Below are 18,006 nucleotides of genomic sequence, written 5' to 3' on the forward strand. Positions count from 1 at the left end.
GAGAGAGAGAGAGAGAGAGGTGGGGTGGGAGAGAAAGGAAAGAGAAAGAGAGGAGAGAGAAAAGAGATGGGGAGATAGAGAGTAGACAGAGAGAGAGAAAGAAGAGAGAGAAGAGAGAAAGAGAGAGAAAAAGAGAGGGATAAGAGAGAGGGAGAGATAGAGACAGAGAGAAGAGAAAAGAAAGAACAGAGACAGAGAAGACAGAGAGAAGAAGAGAGGAGAGAAGAGAGAGAGAAAAGAGAGAGAGGAGAGAGGGAGAAAGAGAGAGGGAGAAAGAGAAGAGAGGAGAGAGAGGAGAGAGAGAGAGAGAGAGAGAGTGTGAGAGAGACTGACTCTCCCTCTGCCACATGAGTCTCCTCCATAGGTCAGTTAAGGACCAGATTTCAGATCCAAGGATTGGTCTCTGCAGGAGGGTTGAGTGGGGGGTGGTGGTTTCCAAGCTCTGGGCTTCCAGGCTCAGCCTTGCCGGTCAAACCCAATGCAAAAGAGATTTTTATTATTATTATTTTAAAAAAGGATAAAACGCCAGACTTACAAGACTGGAGCAGAGGCAAAGATGCATCTTGCTTACGTAACCAGGAGAGACCAAACGCGCACACCGGCAAGCAGCCCACCATCACACAGCCGGAGAGCCAGCATACATGGTCTCCCCTCCTGCGGTTCTTAGAGAAAAATCAGGGGGGGGGAGAGAGGAAGAGAAGCATAGAGAGAGGGAGATCTGCAGGAAGCCAAGCCGCCTGCAGCAAGGAAAGTGAAGCTGCATTAAAGGCCGCCAAGAATCTCAGCCCAGCAGATCCCAGCCTCGGCCTCCGTGACACATTTACAGGATCTGGCTGCTGCAAGACGCGCATTGCGGCTTCAAAGCCGTGCAGAGTGCAGAGAAGAGCAACCAAGATGATCAGGGGACTGGCGGCTAAAACATACGAAGAACGGTTGCAGGAATTGGGTAGGTCTAGTTCAGGGGTCTTCCAACTTGGCTGCTTTAAGACTTGTGGATTTCAACTCCCAGAATTCCTCAGCCAGCATGGCTGGCTGAGGAATTCTGGGAGTTGAAGTCCACAAGTCTTAAAGCAGCCAAGTTTGGAGACCCCTGGTCTGGCTGAATGAAAAAAACAACTAGGGGTGACAGGATAGCAGTCTTCCAATATCTCAGGGGCTGCCCCAAAGAAGAGGGAGTCAAGCTATTCTCCAAAGCACCAGAAGACAGGACAAGAAGGAAAGGATGGAAACTAATCAAGGAGAGAAGCAACCTGGAACTAAGGAGGAATTTCCTGACAGTGAGAACAATTAACCAGTGGAACAACCTGCCTCCCAAAGTGGTGAATGTTCCAACACTGGAAGTCTTTAAGAAGAGACTGGACAGCCATTTGTCTGAAATGGGATAGGGTTTCCTGCCTGAGCAGGGGGTTCGACCAGATGACCTCCAAGGTCCCTTCCAATCATGTACTGTAATTCTTTGATTAAGTGAAAATGGTGCCAAGCTGAACAAGCTAGGCCGGGTATGCCCACCCACCCACCTACCCCTTCTGGATGGGCCATTTAGGTTCAAGTGGGGATATGTAACCTGAATTCATCTGAATTCAGACGCCTGTAACTCGATCTGCCATCTGAATTCTAGCCATCCTCTGGAATCGAAGCTGACCTCTGAACGGCGGAATCTGTTCCCCAAATTCTGCCATTTGTAATCTCATCTGTCATCTAAATTCAGACCTTTCTACCAGCTATAATCTAATCCAGTGGTTCTCAACCTTTTTAATGCCGCGACCCCCAACCGATTGTAAGTCGAGGACTACTCAACCGGTCGTAAGTCGAGGACTACTCAACTGGTGCAGCACCGTTTGCAGAATGGGACTTTTGGCGGGCTCAGCAGGGCAGAGACAGCCTGGACAATTCCTATTGTCTTTTGAAAGCCAATAGAATTAGACTCTATTCAAGAGAGTCTCTTCTATTGGCTTTCAAAAGCCAATAGAATAAAAGGGAGTAGCACAGCGAAGGAAAGGGGGGGGGAATGGCGGACTGCGTTGTTTGGCGACCCCCCTGAAATGGTCGTTCAACCCCAAATGGGGTCCCGACCCACAGGTTGAGAACCACTGATCTAATCTGTCATCTGAATTCACCCACCTGCAATCTAAGCTTCCTCTAAACTCCGCCATCGGTAATCTTAATCCGTCACACCAATTCAACAGTCTGAAATTTAATCTGAATTCCGCCTTCTCTCGACTGAGGCTTTCCAGGTTGGGCTCCTTTGAGTCCGTTTTTCCCTGAAGGATCCTTGGGATCCAAACTGCTGGCAAAGGAACAACCTGACAGTATTCTTTCACTGCCCCTTAGGCAGGTAAGGCTGAAGCCCTCTTGAATCTTACCCAAAAGGTAAGCAAGGAGAAAAGAGAATTGCAGACCCACAAGGGAAAACCAGCCGTTGAGGAAGAAGACCTACGGAAACATCCTAAGAATCCAGCAAGAATGTCTTCATTCTGTCGGCATAGATCACCACAGGAGCAGCAACAACAAAGCAGAAAACACCCACTTCTCAGCATTTTTCGACATGCCGAAGCATGAGTCAAAACGCGACAGGGTATTAAACCGCCTGGATTGTCCAGTTCCATATTTTTTTGCAACGGCTCTCCTGACCGCCCAGGCTAGGAAAAAGACCCCCTGGGTCAGAGTTTCTCAATCTTAGCAAGTTTAAGATATTCAGAATACTGAATATTTATATGTAAATGTAAAACAAATTGTCATCATCATCATCATCAAGTTGGAAGGTACCTTGGAGGTCATCTAGTCCAACCCCCTGCTCAGGCAGGAAACCCTATATCATTTCTTTAAAAATATAGTGTTATTATATATATATATATATATATGTATGTATGTATGTATATAAATATGACACTATATTTTTATATATAAAAAAAACATGTAGGTAGGTAGATGATAGATAGATAGATAGCAATATATTATGACTATGTATGTATGTATGTATGTATGTATGTATGTATGTATGTATGTATGTATATAGCTATTCTCCAAAGTGCCTGAAGGCAGGAGAAGAAGCAACAGATGGAAACTAATCAAGGAGAGAAGCAACCCAGTAAGGAGAAACTTCTTGACAATTAGAACAATTAACCAGTGGAACAACCTGCCTCCAGAAGTGGTGAATGCTCCAACACTGGAGGTTTTTAGGAAGAGACTGGACAATCGTATCTGAAATGGTATAGGGTTTTCTGCCTGAGCAGGGGGTTGGACTAGATGATCTCCAAGGTCCCTTCCAACTCTATTCTGATTGATTGATCACTGGAGGTTTTCAAGAAAAGACTGGACAGCCATTTGTCTGAAATGGTGTAGGGTTTCCTGCCTGAGCAGGGGGTTGGACTAGATGACCTCCAAGGTCCCTTCCAACTTTATCATCATCATCATCATCATCATCTCCAGGTGTCAAACAATAGCCAAACTTTCTTTCCTTATTCTCACCAACCAGCTCCTATTTTTAGATAACCTTTATTGTCATTTTTTTTCCTGTGAGCACAAGGGCACACGTTAAAAATGAAATGTAATTGCTTGCTCTCAAAGCGTACACATGCATAACCCACATTTAAAACTTACTATATATGCAACGTATGTCTAGACCTACACTCTTACATATAAGCAGATAAATATTAACCACTATTTCCTTAGGGTAAGTTGAGTTCCTCTTTTTAGGGGGTCACTTTTAGATCATTCTCACTTCTGCTCGCCAGTTGGTCTCCTACAAGCCACACGAGATCACCCTGGACTATGGACTAGATACTATCAAAAGTCAAACTTTCTAATGAAAAACAGTTTCCCTTTGAACACAAGAAGCTCTGGGGTGCTGTTGGGAGACCAGGATTCCAAGTTGAAGGGGGGGGGGGAAATCCCTGTGATCTGCTATTCAATTTTAAACGGAGACACCAGGGAATAATTTATATTTTTTTTCAAATATTATTTATAATACAGTTAAAAAGAAACAAATATTGGATTTAACGTGACATTCCAGTATATACGTTCTTATCAGATTATCCCACTTTTTACAATCAATTCTTCATCTCTACATATACATCTAAGTTTTATATACAATACTTGTTCTAAAATAACATATAATTCTATCTTAACCTTCATCTTTAATCCCGACCGTCCTCTTCAAATTCCTCCAGCGGTAAAATTTATCCCAGGTTTCATAATAAACTGATCCACTTTTGTCTTTTAATATCCTTGTGAGCCTGTCCATTTCCGCACATGCTAATATTTTATGTATTAACTCTTCCTCTGTGGGAATTTCCTTGCTCTTCCATTTTTGCACTAAAGCAAGCCTAGCTGCACTCAGCATGTGTAGCAGCAGGTAGACTGTTCCCTTGTCGTATTTTTCTGTCATTATTCCCAACAAGAAGAGTTCAAGTTTTAACTCTAAGTCCAGTGTTAATATATCCCTCAACCAGTTTCGTGTACACCAGGGAATAATTGATGTATGCCAGGAGCCAGGAATTTTGGTCGTAAATCATCACTGTTGTAAGTCACGGTACTGACATAAACAAACAGATTTTACAACCAGCTATGCAACTGGGCAACTGGCCCCTAATTCCTAGCGCACACTTAACTATGAGCCAGTTGTGTGTGGCAGCAGCCAAAAAAAGCCAATGCAATCCTAAATTACATTAACAGAGGGATTAAGTCAAGATCACACCAGGTACCGGTACCGCTTTATAAAGCCTTAGTAAGGCCACACCTAGAATACTACATCCAGTTTTTGTCACCACACTATAAAAAAGATGTGGAGACTCTAGAAAAGTGCAGAGAAGAGCAACAAAGATGATTAAAGGCCTGGAGGCTAAAACATATGAAGAACAGTTGCTGGAATTGGGTATGTCTAGTTTATTGAAAAGGACTAGGGGGTGACATGATAGCAGACTTTCAATATTTCAGGGGCTGCCCCAAAGAAGAGGGAGTCAAGCTATTCTCCAAAGCATCTGAAGGCAGGCAAGAAACAACGGATGGAAACGAATCGAAGAGAGAAACAAGGTAGAACTAAGGAACAATTTCCTGACAGTTAGAACAATTAATCAGTGGAACGACTTGCCGCCAGAAGCTGTGGGTGCTCCATCACTGGAGACTTTTAAATAGAGACTAGACAGCCATTTGTCTGAAATGGTACAGGGTTTCCTGCTTAAGCAGGGGGTTGGACTAGAAGACCTCCGAGGCCCCTTCCGACTGTTATTCTGTTAAGTCCCAATAGTTGCAGGTTGACTACAATAACGGGGAAAAAAAAAATGCCAGAACGTTTTGCTTCATTTGTTCATCCGAATGCACTCAAGAAGCAGAGCCACTGATTTAATTGGACAGATATCCAGCATAAAGAAATAAAGAGGCCTTCAAACATTGAGGAAGTCTAAGGGGAAAAACCCCCTGACAATTTCTCCTCTACGCATTTCACCATCCACCTTATGGGCAACTTCCATTTTTATAACAAGAATAGTTTCTGCTGATTAGGGACACAACCTAAATATGGCTCCAGTACACATCAATTCATGGAGCATGGACCACAAAACTTTGGGATTGATCTCATCATGTTTTCAGGTAACCATCCAACCAGAATTGGAGACAGCTTTCAACCCAGGATTACGTGATCAGCCAATGAATTCCTCCATCTTGGGAAGAAAAATATTGATGTCATTGGTAATGGCTTCTCCTTGTATTTCTGGACTGGATTTTTTTTTTTCCTGGGTAATTGAAAGTTAACGAAGGTCTCTACGGCCAACAGTCTGGTTCCTATTCTATGGCCATGAGGGCAGATGATTAAGCAACGAGAATCCTGGGAATTGAGATGGATTGATTTAAGTCGTCACAGAAAAGACCCAATTAAAATGGCTGATCGGTTGGCGTACCTGAAAAACCGATTTAATTTTTGTTTACTAGAATAATTAACCCCAATGGGTTGGCTTCCCTTGGGAATGCAGAGACTGGATAGCCATTTGTCCAGAATATGAAGAGTCTCCTTCTTGAGCATGGGGTTGGATTAGAACAGTGGTTCTTAACCTGGACGATATTGCCCCCCCAGGGGGCGATTTCATTTTTCAGGGGGGCAATGGAACAATAAGGGGCGACGCGGGGGCGAAGGAATGAAAAGGGGGCGATATGGGGGCGATGGAGCGAGAAGTTTTGGGGACACTTTTGAGACTTTTTCGTACAGTGAATCGCTGTATATCTGTCGTACAAAAACATCAGATCGCTCGCTCTTAGTGGATTGAATTGTGTTTTCAAATGTTCCTCCAGCTAGCTTCAGTACAGAACGCCGTACATATGTGAAGACGCATCGCTTATCTTCATGCACGTTACGCAGCAGCCTCTACCCATACAGTGGCGCTCCATTGGCCAGAATATGGGAGATATGGGGAAAAGACTGGAAATAAATTATTTGCATCGATATGTCCTGATGACAATTTTAAAGAAAACAAAAAAAAGTGTTTGCATACATGGAAGAATTATTTCCTATGTTGTGATTGAGAGGTTATGTTGGGGGAGGGGGCGATGACAACTTCCTCATTGGCTCAAGGGGCCGATTCGTTCAAAAAGGTTAAGAACCACTGGACTAGATGACCTCCCAGGTCCCTTTCCAATTCTATTATTCTGTTATTCTGCTGTGTCGTAGTACCGAAATGAGCCAAATTAATAAAATCCAGACTCCACATTCTGGGATGAACTGCTGTTGGGATTAAATTAACCCCCTTCTTACAGCCGGGGGAGAACGCTAAAGGTATTTGTTTATTACTAAGGCCTTTACTAAGTATTTTAATTGATTTAAAATTAATAATTGATGATTTAATACTGTCTTCCAGAGCACTTGTCTTTTAACTGTATTTTGTGCTTCCAAGAGCTGCTGAGCAACAGACATTTGAAGAAATAAATGAAATCAGTTTTTTGTTGTTGTTTTTTTTGCTATAAAAGACCAAAACAGCTACCTCTTGGGGAAACCCATTTAAATTAAGCTTCGTGTGTGTTATAGTTCACATTTGCCAAAGAAGAACATCAGAAGATTTCAGCTGGGTGAGACTAAAGGAGGGGTCTTCAAACTTGGCCCTTTTATGACTTGTGGACTTCAACTCCCAGAATTCCTCAGCCAGACACATGTACCTGGCTGAGGAATTCTGGGAGTTGAAGCCCACAAGTCATAAAAGGGCCAAGTTTGAAGACCCCTGGCCTAAAGCAGTATTTATCAACCTTGGCTACTTTCAGATGGGTGGACTTCAACTCCCAAGACTTCTAGGAGTTGAAGTCCACCCATCTGAAAGTTGCAAACCCACTGCCAAACGCGAACCCATCAAAGCTGCCTCGCATCTGAATTTTGTTAAATGCGAAGGTCATTCAACGTGGACACTCGTCCCCCTTTTTTTCAGCACGACCGTAAGTTCAAGCGGTCACTAAACGAGTAACTCTTAAGCCGAAGACTGACGGTAATCTTAATGTGTTGCGCCTCCTTCTGCTATTTTCAGGGTGTTTCTCCCCATCCGTCTGCTCCCCCGGAAGCCTGCATCCGTCCTTGCCTCCGCCGTCCATCTGGACAAGCCCGTGCGGCACAGACCCCGGTCCAGTTGCCTGCCATATGACGCACGGATTGTGGCCGCAGGAGAAAGGAAAGCTAGGGACCCGTGGCCATCAATGGCTCCCTTGTCTCCCCGTTCTGTGACTCCACACAGATCTTACCCAGCTGCCGAGCACAGTGGCGGCCGCTGTCTGCCCACCCCGGAGAAGGGGGGAGCATCCGTTTCTCACCCACCCACCCATTCACACAAAGGCCAAAGGCCTGCTAGCTTGGCTCTCCGCACAGGCTCCGTTTGCCCACCATCCCCAAGACCAGTTATTCCATCTCTCTTCCAATTGCGCTCTGGCCCAAAACCATATCGACTTTCTTTGGAATGCAAAATCCCAGGGGGGGGTCTCTCGGTCCAGGGGAGCCCACTGGATGCCAAAGGGGGAGGGGTTCAACCCTCCCCCCAAATAATGACCTCTGAGAACTTTGCTCCATGCCTCCACCCAGGATGCCCGCAGGCGGACCCCAGAAGAACCAGGGCAGTGCAGAGTGCCTTCCCTTGGAGCAGACCACCCTCAACTGAAGTTTCATTTCTTCTGAGAACGGAAAGAGGAGGGGACACACACACACACCAGCTTTATGTCACAACTCTCTGGATGCCTGGCAAGGGCTCTTGATCCCTGGATTAGATCCCCTTTCGGATCTGATGCGGGATCCTTTGTCCCTTCGAAGGTCTCTTCTCCCATCCCACGCTCAGCCAGGGGTGGTTTTCAGCTTTGACCCCCACACACACACACACAACAGGGCTTCCAAGGGGAACCCCAGAGGTCACAAAGCAAGCCACCCTCCCCTACCACAGGGCTTACGTGGGCCCCCTCCGTCCCTCTGGGTCGGTCACATCCACACATGCAGGCGGAAGAAGGCGCCCAGAAGGGAAGTGACAGGCCCAGCCCGAGCAGATCCCTCAAAGATGCAAACAAACAGTCCAGCGCCCCCTTTTCCTGGTAGAAGCCCCCAAGATGCAGCCAGACACCCAGGGAGGGGTGGGCCGGGGGTGGTGGGGGGAAGAGGGGGAAAGTTCTAAGCCGGGCATTGCCAGCCCTGCCCCGCTAAATGTATCCCTCCCTCTCCAGGATTCCTCCCCAGGGACTAGCCGCTTAAATGGATTCTCCCCAGAGCTTCCCCTTGGGAGAAAACGCGGAGGAGGAGGAGGAGAAGGGGCGATCTCCCCAAATATATAGATCTAGACCCCCCCCCAAAGTACCCTCAGGGGAAGGGGGGGCGTACGGGGACCCTCGGCTACTCACCGCTCTGCCTCCGCTTTCCGACCCGTCGGCGGGGGCAGCGGGGGAGGGGGCTCCGCCGGCTGGGCTTATTCCATGCAACGGGGGAGGGGAGGGGGCGACCCCCGGCTCTCGGGGCCGACCGACGTTCGAGGAGGCTCGGAAGGCCGGGGAGATCCACAAGGGGCGGGCGCGGCGGCGGCGGGGGCGGCCGGGCGGGCGCGGGACCCGAGGCGGGGCAGGGGAAGAAGGTAACCAGGGGGGCGGAGAAAAGGAAACAATGTAGCCGCCGCGGCCGCCGCCAACGTTCCAATTTCGAACGTTGCCGGTTTCGCGGTGGAACGTTGGCGCCGCCGAGATTCCGAGCGCCTTGGGCGGGCGCGGGGCGGAGGCGGCGGGGTCCGGGCGGCGGCGGCGATGATCTCTTCTCTCCCCGTCTCTCTTCCGACCCAGCCCCGCCGCTCGGGATCCAGCCGGGCCTGGCGCTGCTGGCTTAGGGAACCCAAGCAGCCCGCCCGCAGCTCTACGGCGCCTGCGCGGCCGAAGCTCGGCCCGGCCTCGCTCGCTGGCTTACCTTCCCCCGCTTTCCTCCCGGCCTCCTCCCAGCGGCGGCGGCGGCGGGAGCTGGGCGGAGGGATAGCGCCCCCTTCTGGTTAGCCCGTGCCTTGTGCTAGAGCCCTCTTTCTCTCTCTCTCTCTCTCTCTCTCTCTCTCTCTCTCTCTCTGTGTCTCCCCCCCTCTCCTCCTCTTCCTCCCCCCCTCTCTCTCTGTCTCCCCGCTCTGTGTCTCTCTCTCTTCTCCTCTTCCTCTCTCCCTCCCTCTCTCTTCCCCCTTTCCTCTCCCCCCCTCTCTCCCCTCCTCTTCCTCTCTCCCTCTCTCTTCCCCCTCTCCTCTCCCTCCCCTCCTCTTCCTCTCTCCCTCCCTCTCTCTCTTCCCCCTCTCCTCTCCCTCCCCTCCTCTTCCTCTCTCCCTCCCTCTCTCTCTTCCCCCTCTCCTCTCCCTCCCCTCCTCTTCCTCTCTCCCTCCCTCTCTCTCTTCCCCCTCTCCTCTCCCTCCCCTCCTCTTCCTCTCTCCGTCCCTCTCTCTCTTCCCCCTCTCCTCTCCCTCCCCTCCTCTTCCTCTCTCCGTCCCTCTCTCTCTTCCCCCTCTCCTCTCCCTCCCCTCCTCTTCCTCTCTCCGTCCCTCTCTCTCTTCCCCCTCTCCTCTCCCTCCCCTCCTCTTCCTCTCTCCCTCCCTCTCTCTCTTCCCCCTCTCCTCTCCCTCCCCTCTTCCTCTCTCCGTCCCTCTCTCTCTTCCCTCCCCTCCTCTTCCTCTCTCCCTCCCTCTCTCTCTTCCCCCTCTCCTCTCCCTCCCCTCCTCTTCCTCTCTCCGTCCCTCTCTCTCTTCCCCCTCTCCTCTCCCTCCCCTCCTCTTCCTCTCTCCGTCCCTCTCTCTCTTCCCCCTCTCCTCTCCCTCCCCTCCTCTTCCTCTCTCCGTCCCTCTCTCTCTTCCCCCTCTCCTCTCCCTCCCCTCCTCTTCCTCTCTCCCTCCCTCTCTCTCTTCCCCCTCTCCTCTCCCTCCCCTCCTCTTCCGTCCCTCTCTCGTCCCTCTCTCTCTTCCCCCTCTCCTCTCCCTCCCCTCCTCTTCCTCTCTCCGTCCCTCTCTCTCTTCCCCCTCTCCTCTCCCTCCCCTCCTCTTCCTCTCTCCGTCCCTCTCTCTCTTCCCCCTCTCCTCTCCCTCCCCTCCTCTTCCTCTCTCCCTCCCTCTCTCTTCCCCCTCTCCTCTCCCACTCTCTCCTCCTTTCCCTCTCCTCTTCTTCCTCTCTCCCTCTCTCTCTCTCTGTCTCCCCCCTCTGTCTCTCTCCTCCTCTTCCTCCTCCTCTCCTTTCCCTCTCTCCCTCTCTCTGTCCCTTCCTCTCTCCCTCCCTCTCCTCTCCCACTCTCTCCTCTCCCTCTTTCTCTTCCTCTCTCTCCCTCTTTCCTCCCTCTCTCTCTTCCTCCTCTCCCTCTCTCTCTTTTCTCCTCTTCTTCTTTTCTCTCTCTCTCTCTCTCTCTCTCTCTCTCTCCCTCCCTTCATTTCTCTCTCTCTCTCATGTGTCTCTTTCTCTTCTCCTCCGGATTGGCACGTTCTCAAGCCGCAGGGGCAACTCACGTACGGGGTATAATACAGGTCATCTTCGATTTACAACAGTTCATTTAGTGACCATTCAAAGTTACACATCAGCACTGAAAAAAGTCACGACCGTTCTTCACACTTACAGCCGTGGCATCATCCCCAGTCACGTGATTTACGTTCAGGCACTCGACAATGGATTCCTATTTATGACGGTTGCAATGGCCCTGGGTCACGGGATCGCCTTTTGCCACCTTTTGACAAGCAAAGTCCGATTCACTTAACTTAACAAAGGCAGCGATTCGCTTATCAACTCTAGCAAAAAAAGTCGTAAAATGGGGCAAAACTCACTCAGTAAATTTCTCACTTAGCAGCATTTGACGTTGGGCTCAATTGTGGTCCAACTTCAAGGACCCCCTGTACACTAATGCAGTGGTTCTTAACCTTTTTTGAACGAATCGCCCCCTTGAGCCAATGAGAAAGTTGTCATTGCCCCCCTCCCCCAACATAACCTCTCAATCACAACACAGGAAATAATTCTTCAATTTATGCAAACACTTTTTTTTTTAAATTGTCATCAGGACATATTGATGCAAATAATTTATTTCCAGTCTTTTTCCCATATCTCAACTGTGTGAAAAATTTTGGTGCCACCCGTCACTTTATTCCCAAACTTTGTGATACATGTATTTCATTATTATCTTATTTATTCAAGAGACTTAAATGTAATGACCACTGAAAACAAAATTCAATTGCAAGAAAGTGAAATGTCTGAAAAGAAAAACAGTAACATTTAATGATTGAATTACAAGTGAAATTTAAGACATATAAATTTAATATAAAGAAATATAAAAAGGGCATAAGAACAAACCGCAATGCAGGAACTAAGAATTTCACGACGAAAACTCTGAAACTAAATTAAGATTCGAGGAAAGTATATATAGTCACGCACACTCTAAAAAGGATTAAAAAGACACAAAGAAAATATAATATCGAACTGGAGTGCACGCTAAAAAAGTACAATACAAAGAGACACACAAAATGTTTTACAGAGCACAACAAAAATTCAAAAAACGAAGCCGAAAACTCAAACTGGAATGTGAAATCCAAAGTGCTCCCCCCTCCATCACTGCCCATTTTGGCCAATGGCGCGCCACTGTATGGGTAGAGGCTGCTGCGCAACGCGCATGAAGATAAGCGATGCGTCTTCACATATGTACGGCGTTCTGTACTGAAGCTAGCTGGAGGAACATTTGAAAACACAATTCAATCCACTAATAGCGAGCGATCTGATGTTTTTGTACGACAGATATACAGCGATTCACTGTACGAAAAAGTCTCAAAAGTGTCCCCAAAACTTCTTGCTCCATCGCCCCCATACCACCCCCTTTTCGTTCCTTCGCCCCCCTGGAAAACGAAATCGCCCCCTGGGGGGCAATATCACCCAGGTTAAGAACCACTGCTCTAATGCACACCCGAGGGGAGGTGGAGCTGCTGTCTGCGATCCAGAAACCCGTTGGGGGCAACTGGGGAGGGGGCAACCCTTTGCAAGGACGGGTGTACCTCTGGAAGGGGGAGAACCTGCACGAAAGTAAAAAATTGAAAAGGAGAGAGAGAGAGAAGCGTGGATTTTCCAGATGTAGTGGGACTACAACTCCCAGCAGCCCTAGCCAGTGTGGGCTGGAGAGGGGTGTTGTGTGCACTGGGGGCATCTATTAATAGCGCTTATCCAAACTGGCTATGGGGCCCTGAAAATTGGACAACATAACTTTGCAGGATCTGTTAAGCAGGTAGATCCTGTCTTCATTTCCGGGAGGTGGGTGTCCCGGCTGGGGATTATGGGCATCCTAGTAGAACCCCCTAGTAGAGAGGGTACATTTGGAGAGAATTAATCTAAAGCAGGGTTAAATCAGACTTGGCAACTTTAAAAAGGGGTGGACTTCAACTCCCAGAATTCCCCAGCCAGGCTGGCTGGCTGGCTGGGGAATTCTGGTGGTTGAAGTCCACCCGCCTTAAAAGTTTAAAAAAAACACACAAAAAACCAGCCATCTAAAGCCTCATCAAAACTGCAGCGCTGGGTACTTCTTTTTTAAGCCTGTGGCTTTTCTTGTGGTGCAAGCAGGTGTGTTTACTCATTTTAGAACAAAGATAACCATCAAAGATAGAAGACTTTTTTATATAAAAAAAAACAACTTTGGGTCTGTTTCTTTGCCCCATTTTTTTGCAAGAGAAACACTTAAGGAGCTGAACTACATTCACAAAGCTGGGAGCCGGCTTGCAAAATCATCTTGCTAGCCTAATAAGAGACAGGCAGATCCTGATGTTAAGTGCTTGAAGATCGAGTGTGTGGTTGTGTGCGTCTGTGTGGGCACGACAGCGGAATTGGTCTGGATTTTGTCCCCATTCTGTCTTTTTAAACAATCAATGTAACTTACTTTCACCCCCATGGATTTATGCAAAATTAATCAGTGCATTCCTGCTCCTAAGTCAGCTTGGATTTATTGGTGGAGCACAACTAAGAATGCCACATAAATTAATCATAATAATAAATATTTAATTTGGCAGTGACAAATGGGGGAGCTGGATTCACTTAAAGTGAATAATAATAATAAAAATTAAAAAAAAAACACAATTCCCTCTTTGAATTGGAGGGAAACTGATGCCACAGCACCTCCTACAGCACAATCACAGCAGTGAGTTGGGCAACCTTAAAGGCCTGCGGTGTTGTGTCCAAAATGAGGAGGGGAAATGACCTTTATATGACCCCCACCACACACTTTCCTTGGCTGCAATTGTCCATGCTCAGAATAACATCTGCCTTGGGATGGATGGATGGATGGATGGATGAATGAATGAATGTTTCAAAGTTGTGAGTGCTCTGTTGCTGGAGGTTTTCAAGGAAAGACTGGACAATCATTTGTCCAGGATGGTATAAAGACTTCTTCCTTGGCCAAGAGGTTGGACTAGAAGACCTCCAAAGTCCCTTCCAGCCCTAGGATTCTATGGATGGATGGATGGGTGAGTATATGGATGGATGGATGGATGGGTGGGTGGGGTTAGGCAGATGGATGGATGGATGAATGTGTAGGTGAGTGGGTGGATGGATGGATGGATGGATGGAGGGAGGGAGGGAGGGACAGAGGGGTAGATGGATGGATGGATGGATGGATGGGTGGATGGATGGGTGGGGTTAGGTAGATGGATGGATGGATGGATGGATGGATGGATGGATGGATGTGTAGGTGAGTGGGTGGATGGAGGGAGGGAGGGAGGGAGGGAGGGATAGATGGATGGATGGATGGATGGATGGATGGATGGGTAGGTGAGTGGGTGGATGGATGGATAGATGGAGAGAGGGAGGGAGGGAGGGGTGGATGGATGGATGGATGGATGGATGGACAGATGAATGAATGAATGAATGGGTGGGTAGATGGATGAGTGAATTACACCAGGATCTGAAGCAGGAACTTGAGAAGAAGATGCATATCACCCCTAGGGTTAAAAACTTTTTATTCATGGGAGAGGACAAATACAGTCCTGGGAAAAATAGGGGAATAGAAAAACAGTGGAGAAGGGGAAAAAAGGAACAAGGAAAAAGAGGGATAAAGGGGGAAGAGAAGGAGAAAGATGGGGAAGGGAAGAAAAAGAGGGAAGAAGAGGAAAAGAAAGAGAGAAAAAGAAGAAGGCGAATAATTTTTGAGATTGTAATTTTCATTATTGTGCTATTTATTTCAACCTGATCTTCCTCCTCTGTAATTTAGAATGGTGTCTGTGTGCCTGTATGTCTCTTTGTGTACCTCAGTGCAGTTATTCCCCTCTCAATTTTACCTATCCTCTTTATAAATAGTGTTGGAAGGGTTTCTTTTTTTAAAAAAAGTAATTTATTTGCAGCGTTTGCATTCTAATCCTGCATGCTTTGCCATTTATTTCTTCCCCTGCTGTTTATTCCTGGTATTAGATGCCAGGGTGAGGATTTACTTATTTATTTATTCTTTTTTCTTTTAATTTATATCTTCATCAACCACCTGGAAGATTTTGAGAACTGTGCCAATTAGAGGTTTAATAAATAATTTGAAGGGCCATCTGAGTCCAGAGGCAACACAGTGGATCTGGTCTGCCCTGGGGACGGTTCATATTTGTGTGCACAACAAAAGAAATGTTTTGTTGTGCAGAAACTGAATCCTGACGCAGGGCTTCCTCGGAAGCATTTGCACCCAGAAACCTTTGGCCATTAAGTCACGTCTCCCACCTGCCCTCCCTAGCTTGTGTGTGCATTTGTATTTGTTTTGGTGTGCACACCAACCTTTGGGATAACTGTACTGTATGTTATAAAACCCCAGGAAGACCACACCTGGAATAGTGCAGCCAATTTTGGTCACCATATCACAAAAAAGATGTTGAGAGTTTGGAAAGAGTTCAGAGAAGAGCAACTAAGAGGATCCGAGGCCTGGAGACTAAAACATACGAAGAACGGCTGCGGGAGTTGGATTTGGCTAGTCTAAAGAAAAGAAGAAATAGGGGAGACATGACAGCAGCGTTCCAGTATCTGAAGGGCTGCCACAAGACAGAGGGGGTCAGGTTGTTCACCAGAGCACCAGAGGGAAGGACGAGAAACAATGGTTGGAAGCTGATCAAGGAGAGAAGCAACCTGAAATTAAGGAGAAACTTCCTGACAGTGAGGACAATCAACCAGTGGAACAGCTTGCCTCCAGAAATCGTGGATGCTCCATCACTGGAGATTTTTAAGAGACTGGACATTCACTTATCGGAGGTGGTATAGGTTCTCCTGCTTGAGCAGGGGGCTGGACTAGAAGACCTCCAAGGTCCCTTCTATTCTATTCTATTCTATTCTATTCTATTCTATTCTACTCTATTCTATTCTATTCTATTCTATTCTATTCTATTCTATTCTACTCTACTCTGTTCTATTCCTATTCTATTCTATTCTATTCTATTCTACTCTACTCTACTCTACTCTGTTCTATTCCTATTCTATTCTATTCTATTCTATTCTACTCTACTCTACTCTACTCTGTTCTATTCCTATTCTATTCTATTCTATTCTATTCTATTCTATTCTATTCTATTCTATTCTCGTATACAGTCTCTCTGTTCCTTCCCAGCCTGGGGACAAACCATTACCCACTGTGCAAGTAGTCCTCAACATACAACGACAGCTGGCACCAGGATATCCAGTGCTAAGCCAGGTGGCTCTTAACTGAGTCGAATGAGTTTCAAGCAGAAATATCAGAAATTGCAGTCGCCTGACCAGTGAGGTATTGTAAATGGTCTTAAGTGCGGCCGGTTGCCCAAAATGCAGTCATGCAACTGGGATGGGAGCTTACATTGGAACTCCGAACCGGGGTCGTAAGTCTCTTTTTCAGGATCCGTCGTAAGTTGAGGACTACCTGTATCTACTTTCGTGCGGCCCGTCAGAGTTGCTGCTTCTCCAAATTTCGTCTGGAAGCTGAATAGCCTGCAATGCCTCCAGCCACCAGGTGGTGGTGCTGTGGATCCAATCTGGTAAACCCAGGCGTTTGAAGTCTTAACGCCACCTGTTGGTCCTTCCAGGTACTTGATGTTAAAGAGGGAAAGATAACAAGGCTACTTTTATTTTGAAGGAAACAGGGATCTGAAAGGTGAGAAGAGATAGATGTGCCCATTAAAAGCTGGCACTGTGCCACTCCTTGTTCATCAGGCTCTCCTGGAGAAAAATACATAGGAGAAAAAGAGTCCTGAGGAAAAAGAAATAAGCACAAATGAGCAGGGGGTAGGACTAGAGCAGTGGTTCTCAACCTGTGGGTCGGGACCCCATTTGGGGTCGAACAACCATTTCACGGGGGTCGCCAAACAACGCAGTCTGCCATTTTTCCCCCCTTTTCCTTAGCTGTGCTACTCCCTTTTATTCTATTGGCTTTTGAAAGCCAATAGAATAGACTCTCTTGAATAGAGTCTAATTCTATTGGCTTTCAAAAGCCAATAGGAATTGTCCAGGCTGTCTCTGCCCTGCTGAGCCCGCCAAAAGTCCCATTCTGCAAACGGTGCTGCACCAGTGGAGTAGTCCTCGACTTACGACCGGTTGAGTAGTCCTCGACTTACGACCGGGTGGGGGTCGCGGCATTAAAAAGGTTGAGAACCACTGGACTAGAAGATCTTCAAGGAGGACCTGGACAGACTTGAACACTGGGCGCTATCTAACAAAATGAAATTCAGTGGTGAAAAAAGCAAGGTTCTACATTTAGGCAAGAAAAACCAAATGCACAGGTATAGTATAGGGGATACCTTGCTCAATAGTAGTAACTGTGAGAGGGACCTCGGAGTCCCAGTGGACAATCACTTAAATAGAAGCCAGCCGTGTGCTGCAGCTGCCAAAAAGGCCAACACAGTGCTGGGCTGCATTCACAGAGGGATAGAACCAAGATCACCTGAAGTATTAATACCACTTTACAAGGCCTTGGTAAGGCCACACTTGGAATACGGCATCCAGTTTTGGTCACCGCGATGTGAAAAAGATGTTGAGACTCTAGAAAGAGTACAGAGAAGAGCAACAAAGATGATCAGGGGACTGGAGGCTAAAACATATAAGGAACGGTTGCTGGAATTGGGTATGTCTAGGTTAATGAATAGAAGGACGAGGGGGGACAGGATAGCAGTGTTCCAATATCTCAGGGACTACCCCAAAGAAGAGGGAGTCAAGCTATTCTCCAAAGCACCTGAAGGCAGGACAAGAAGCAATGGATGGAAACTGATCAAGGAGAGAAGCAACCTAGAACTAAGGAAAAACTTCCTGACAGTGAGAACAATTAACCAGTGGAACAACCTGCCTCCAGAAGCGGTGAATGCTCTAACACTGGAAGTTTTTAAGAAGAGACTGGACAGCCATTTGTCTGAAATGGTATAGGGTTTCCTATACCAGGGGGCTGGACTAGATGACCTCCAAGGTCCCTTCCAGCTCTGTTATTCTGTATTGGGTCCTGCAGATAAACTCTTGAACCTCTCAAATCCTTGTCAACCTATCAAGTTTTCTTTTCTTTTTTTCTTTTTTCCTTTCCGGCTGCCAAGCGGTTATATAAGAAGGAATCTACCACTCAGCTAA

General features: G+C 47.3%; 1 protein-coding gene across 2 annotated transcripts in view; it reads right to left on the minus strand.

Moving 5' to 3' along the window:
• The window catches only part of CSK (C-terminal Src kinase), a 35,679-nt gene extending 26,706 nt beyond the window's left edge, over positions 1–8,973 (minus strand). The window contains exon 1 of one of the 2 annotated variants that reach the window (XM_039337531.1): positions 8,845–8,973. Coding sequence is in view for 1 of the 2 variants with exons in the window: in XM_039337530.1 (XP_039193464.1) it covers positions 536–562 (27 nt within the window). In the remaining variant the exon portion in view is untranslated. Of the gene's footprint in view, positions 1–535; positions 927–8,844 lie in introns of those variants that run through there. The other variant, XM_039337530.1, reaches the window with a different exon arrangement.
• Between the last annotated feature and the right edge of the window lie 9,033 nt (positions 8,974–18,006).

Source organism: Crotalus tigris, unplaced genomic scaffold (genome assembly GCF_016545835.1).
Source record: "Crotalus tigris isolate CLP2741 ecotype Arizona unplaced genomic scaffold, ASM1654583v1 scf7180000017683.1919423, whole genome shotgun sequence".
Classification (NCBI taxonomy): Eukaryota; Metazoa; Chordata; class Lepidosauria; order Squamata; family Viperidae; genus Crotalus; species Crotalus tigris.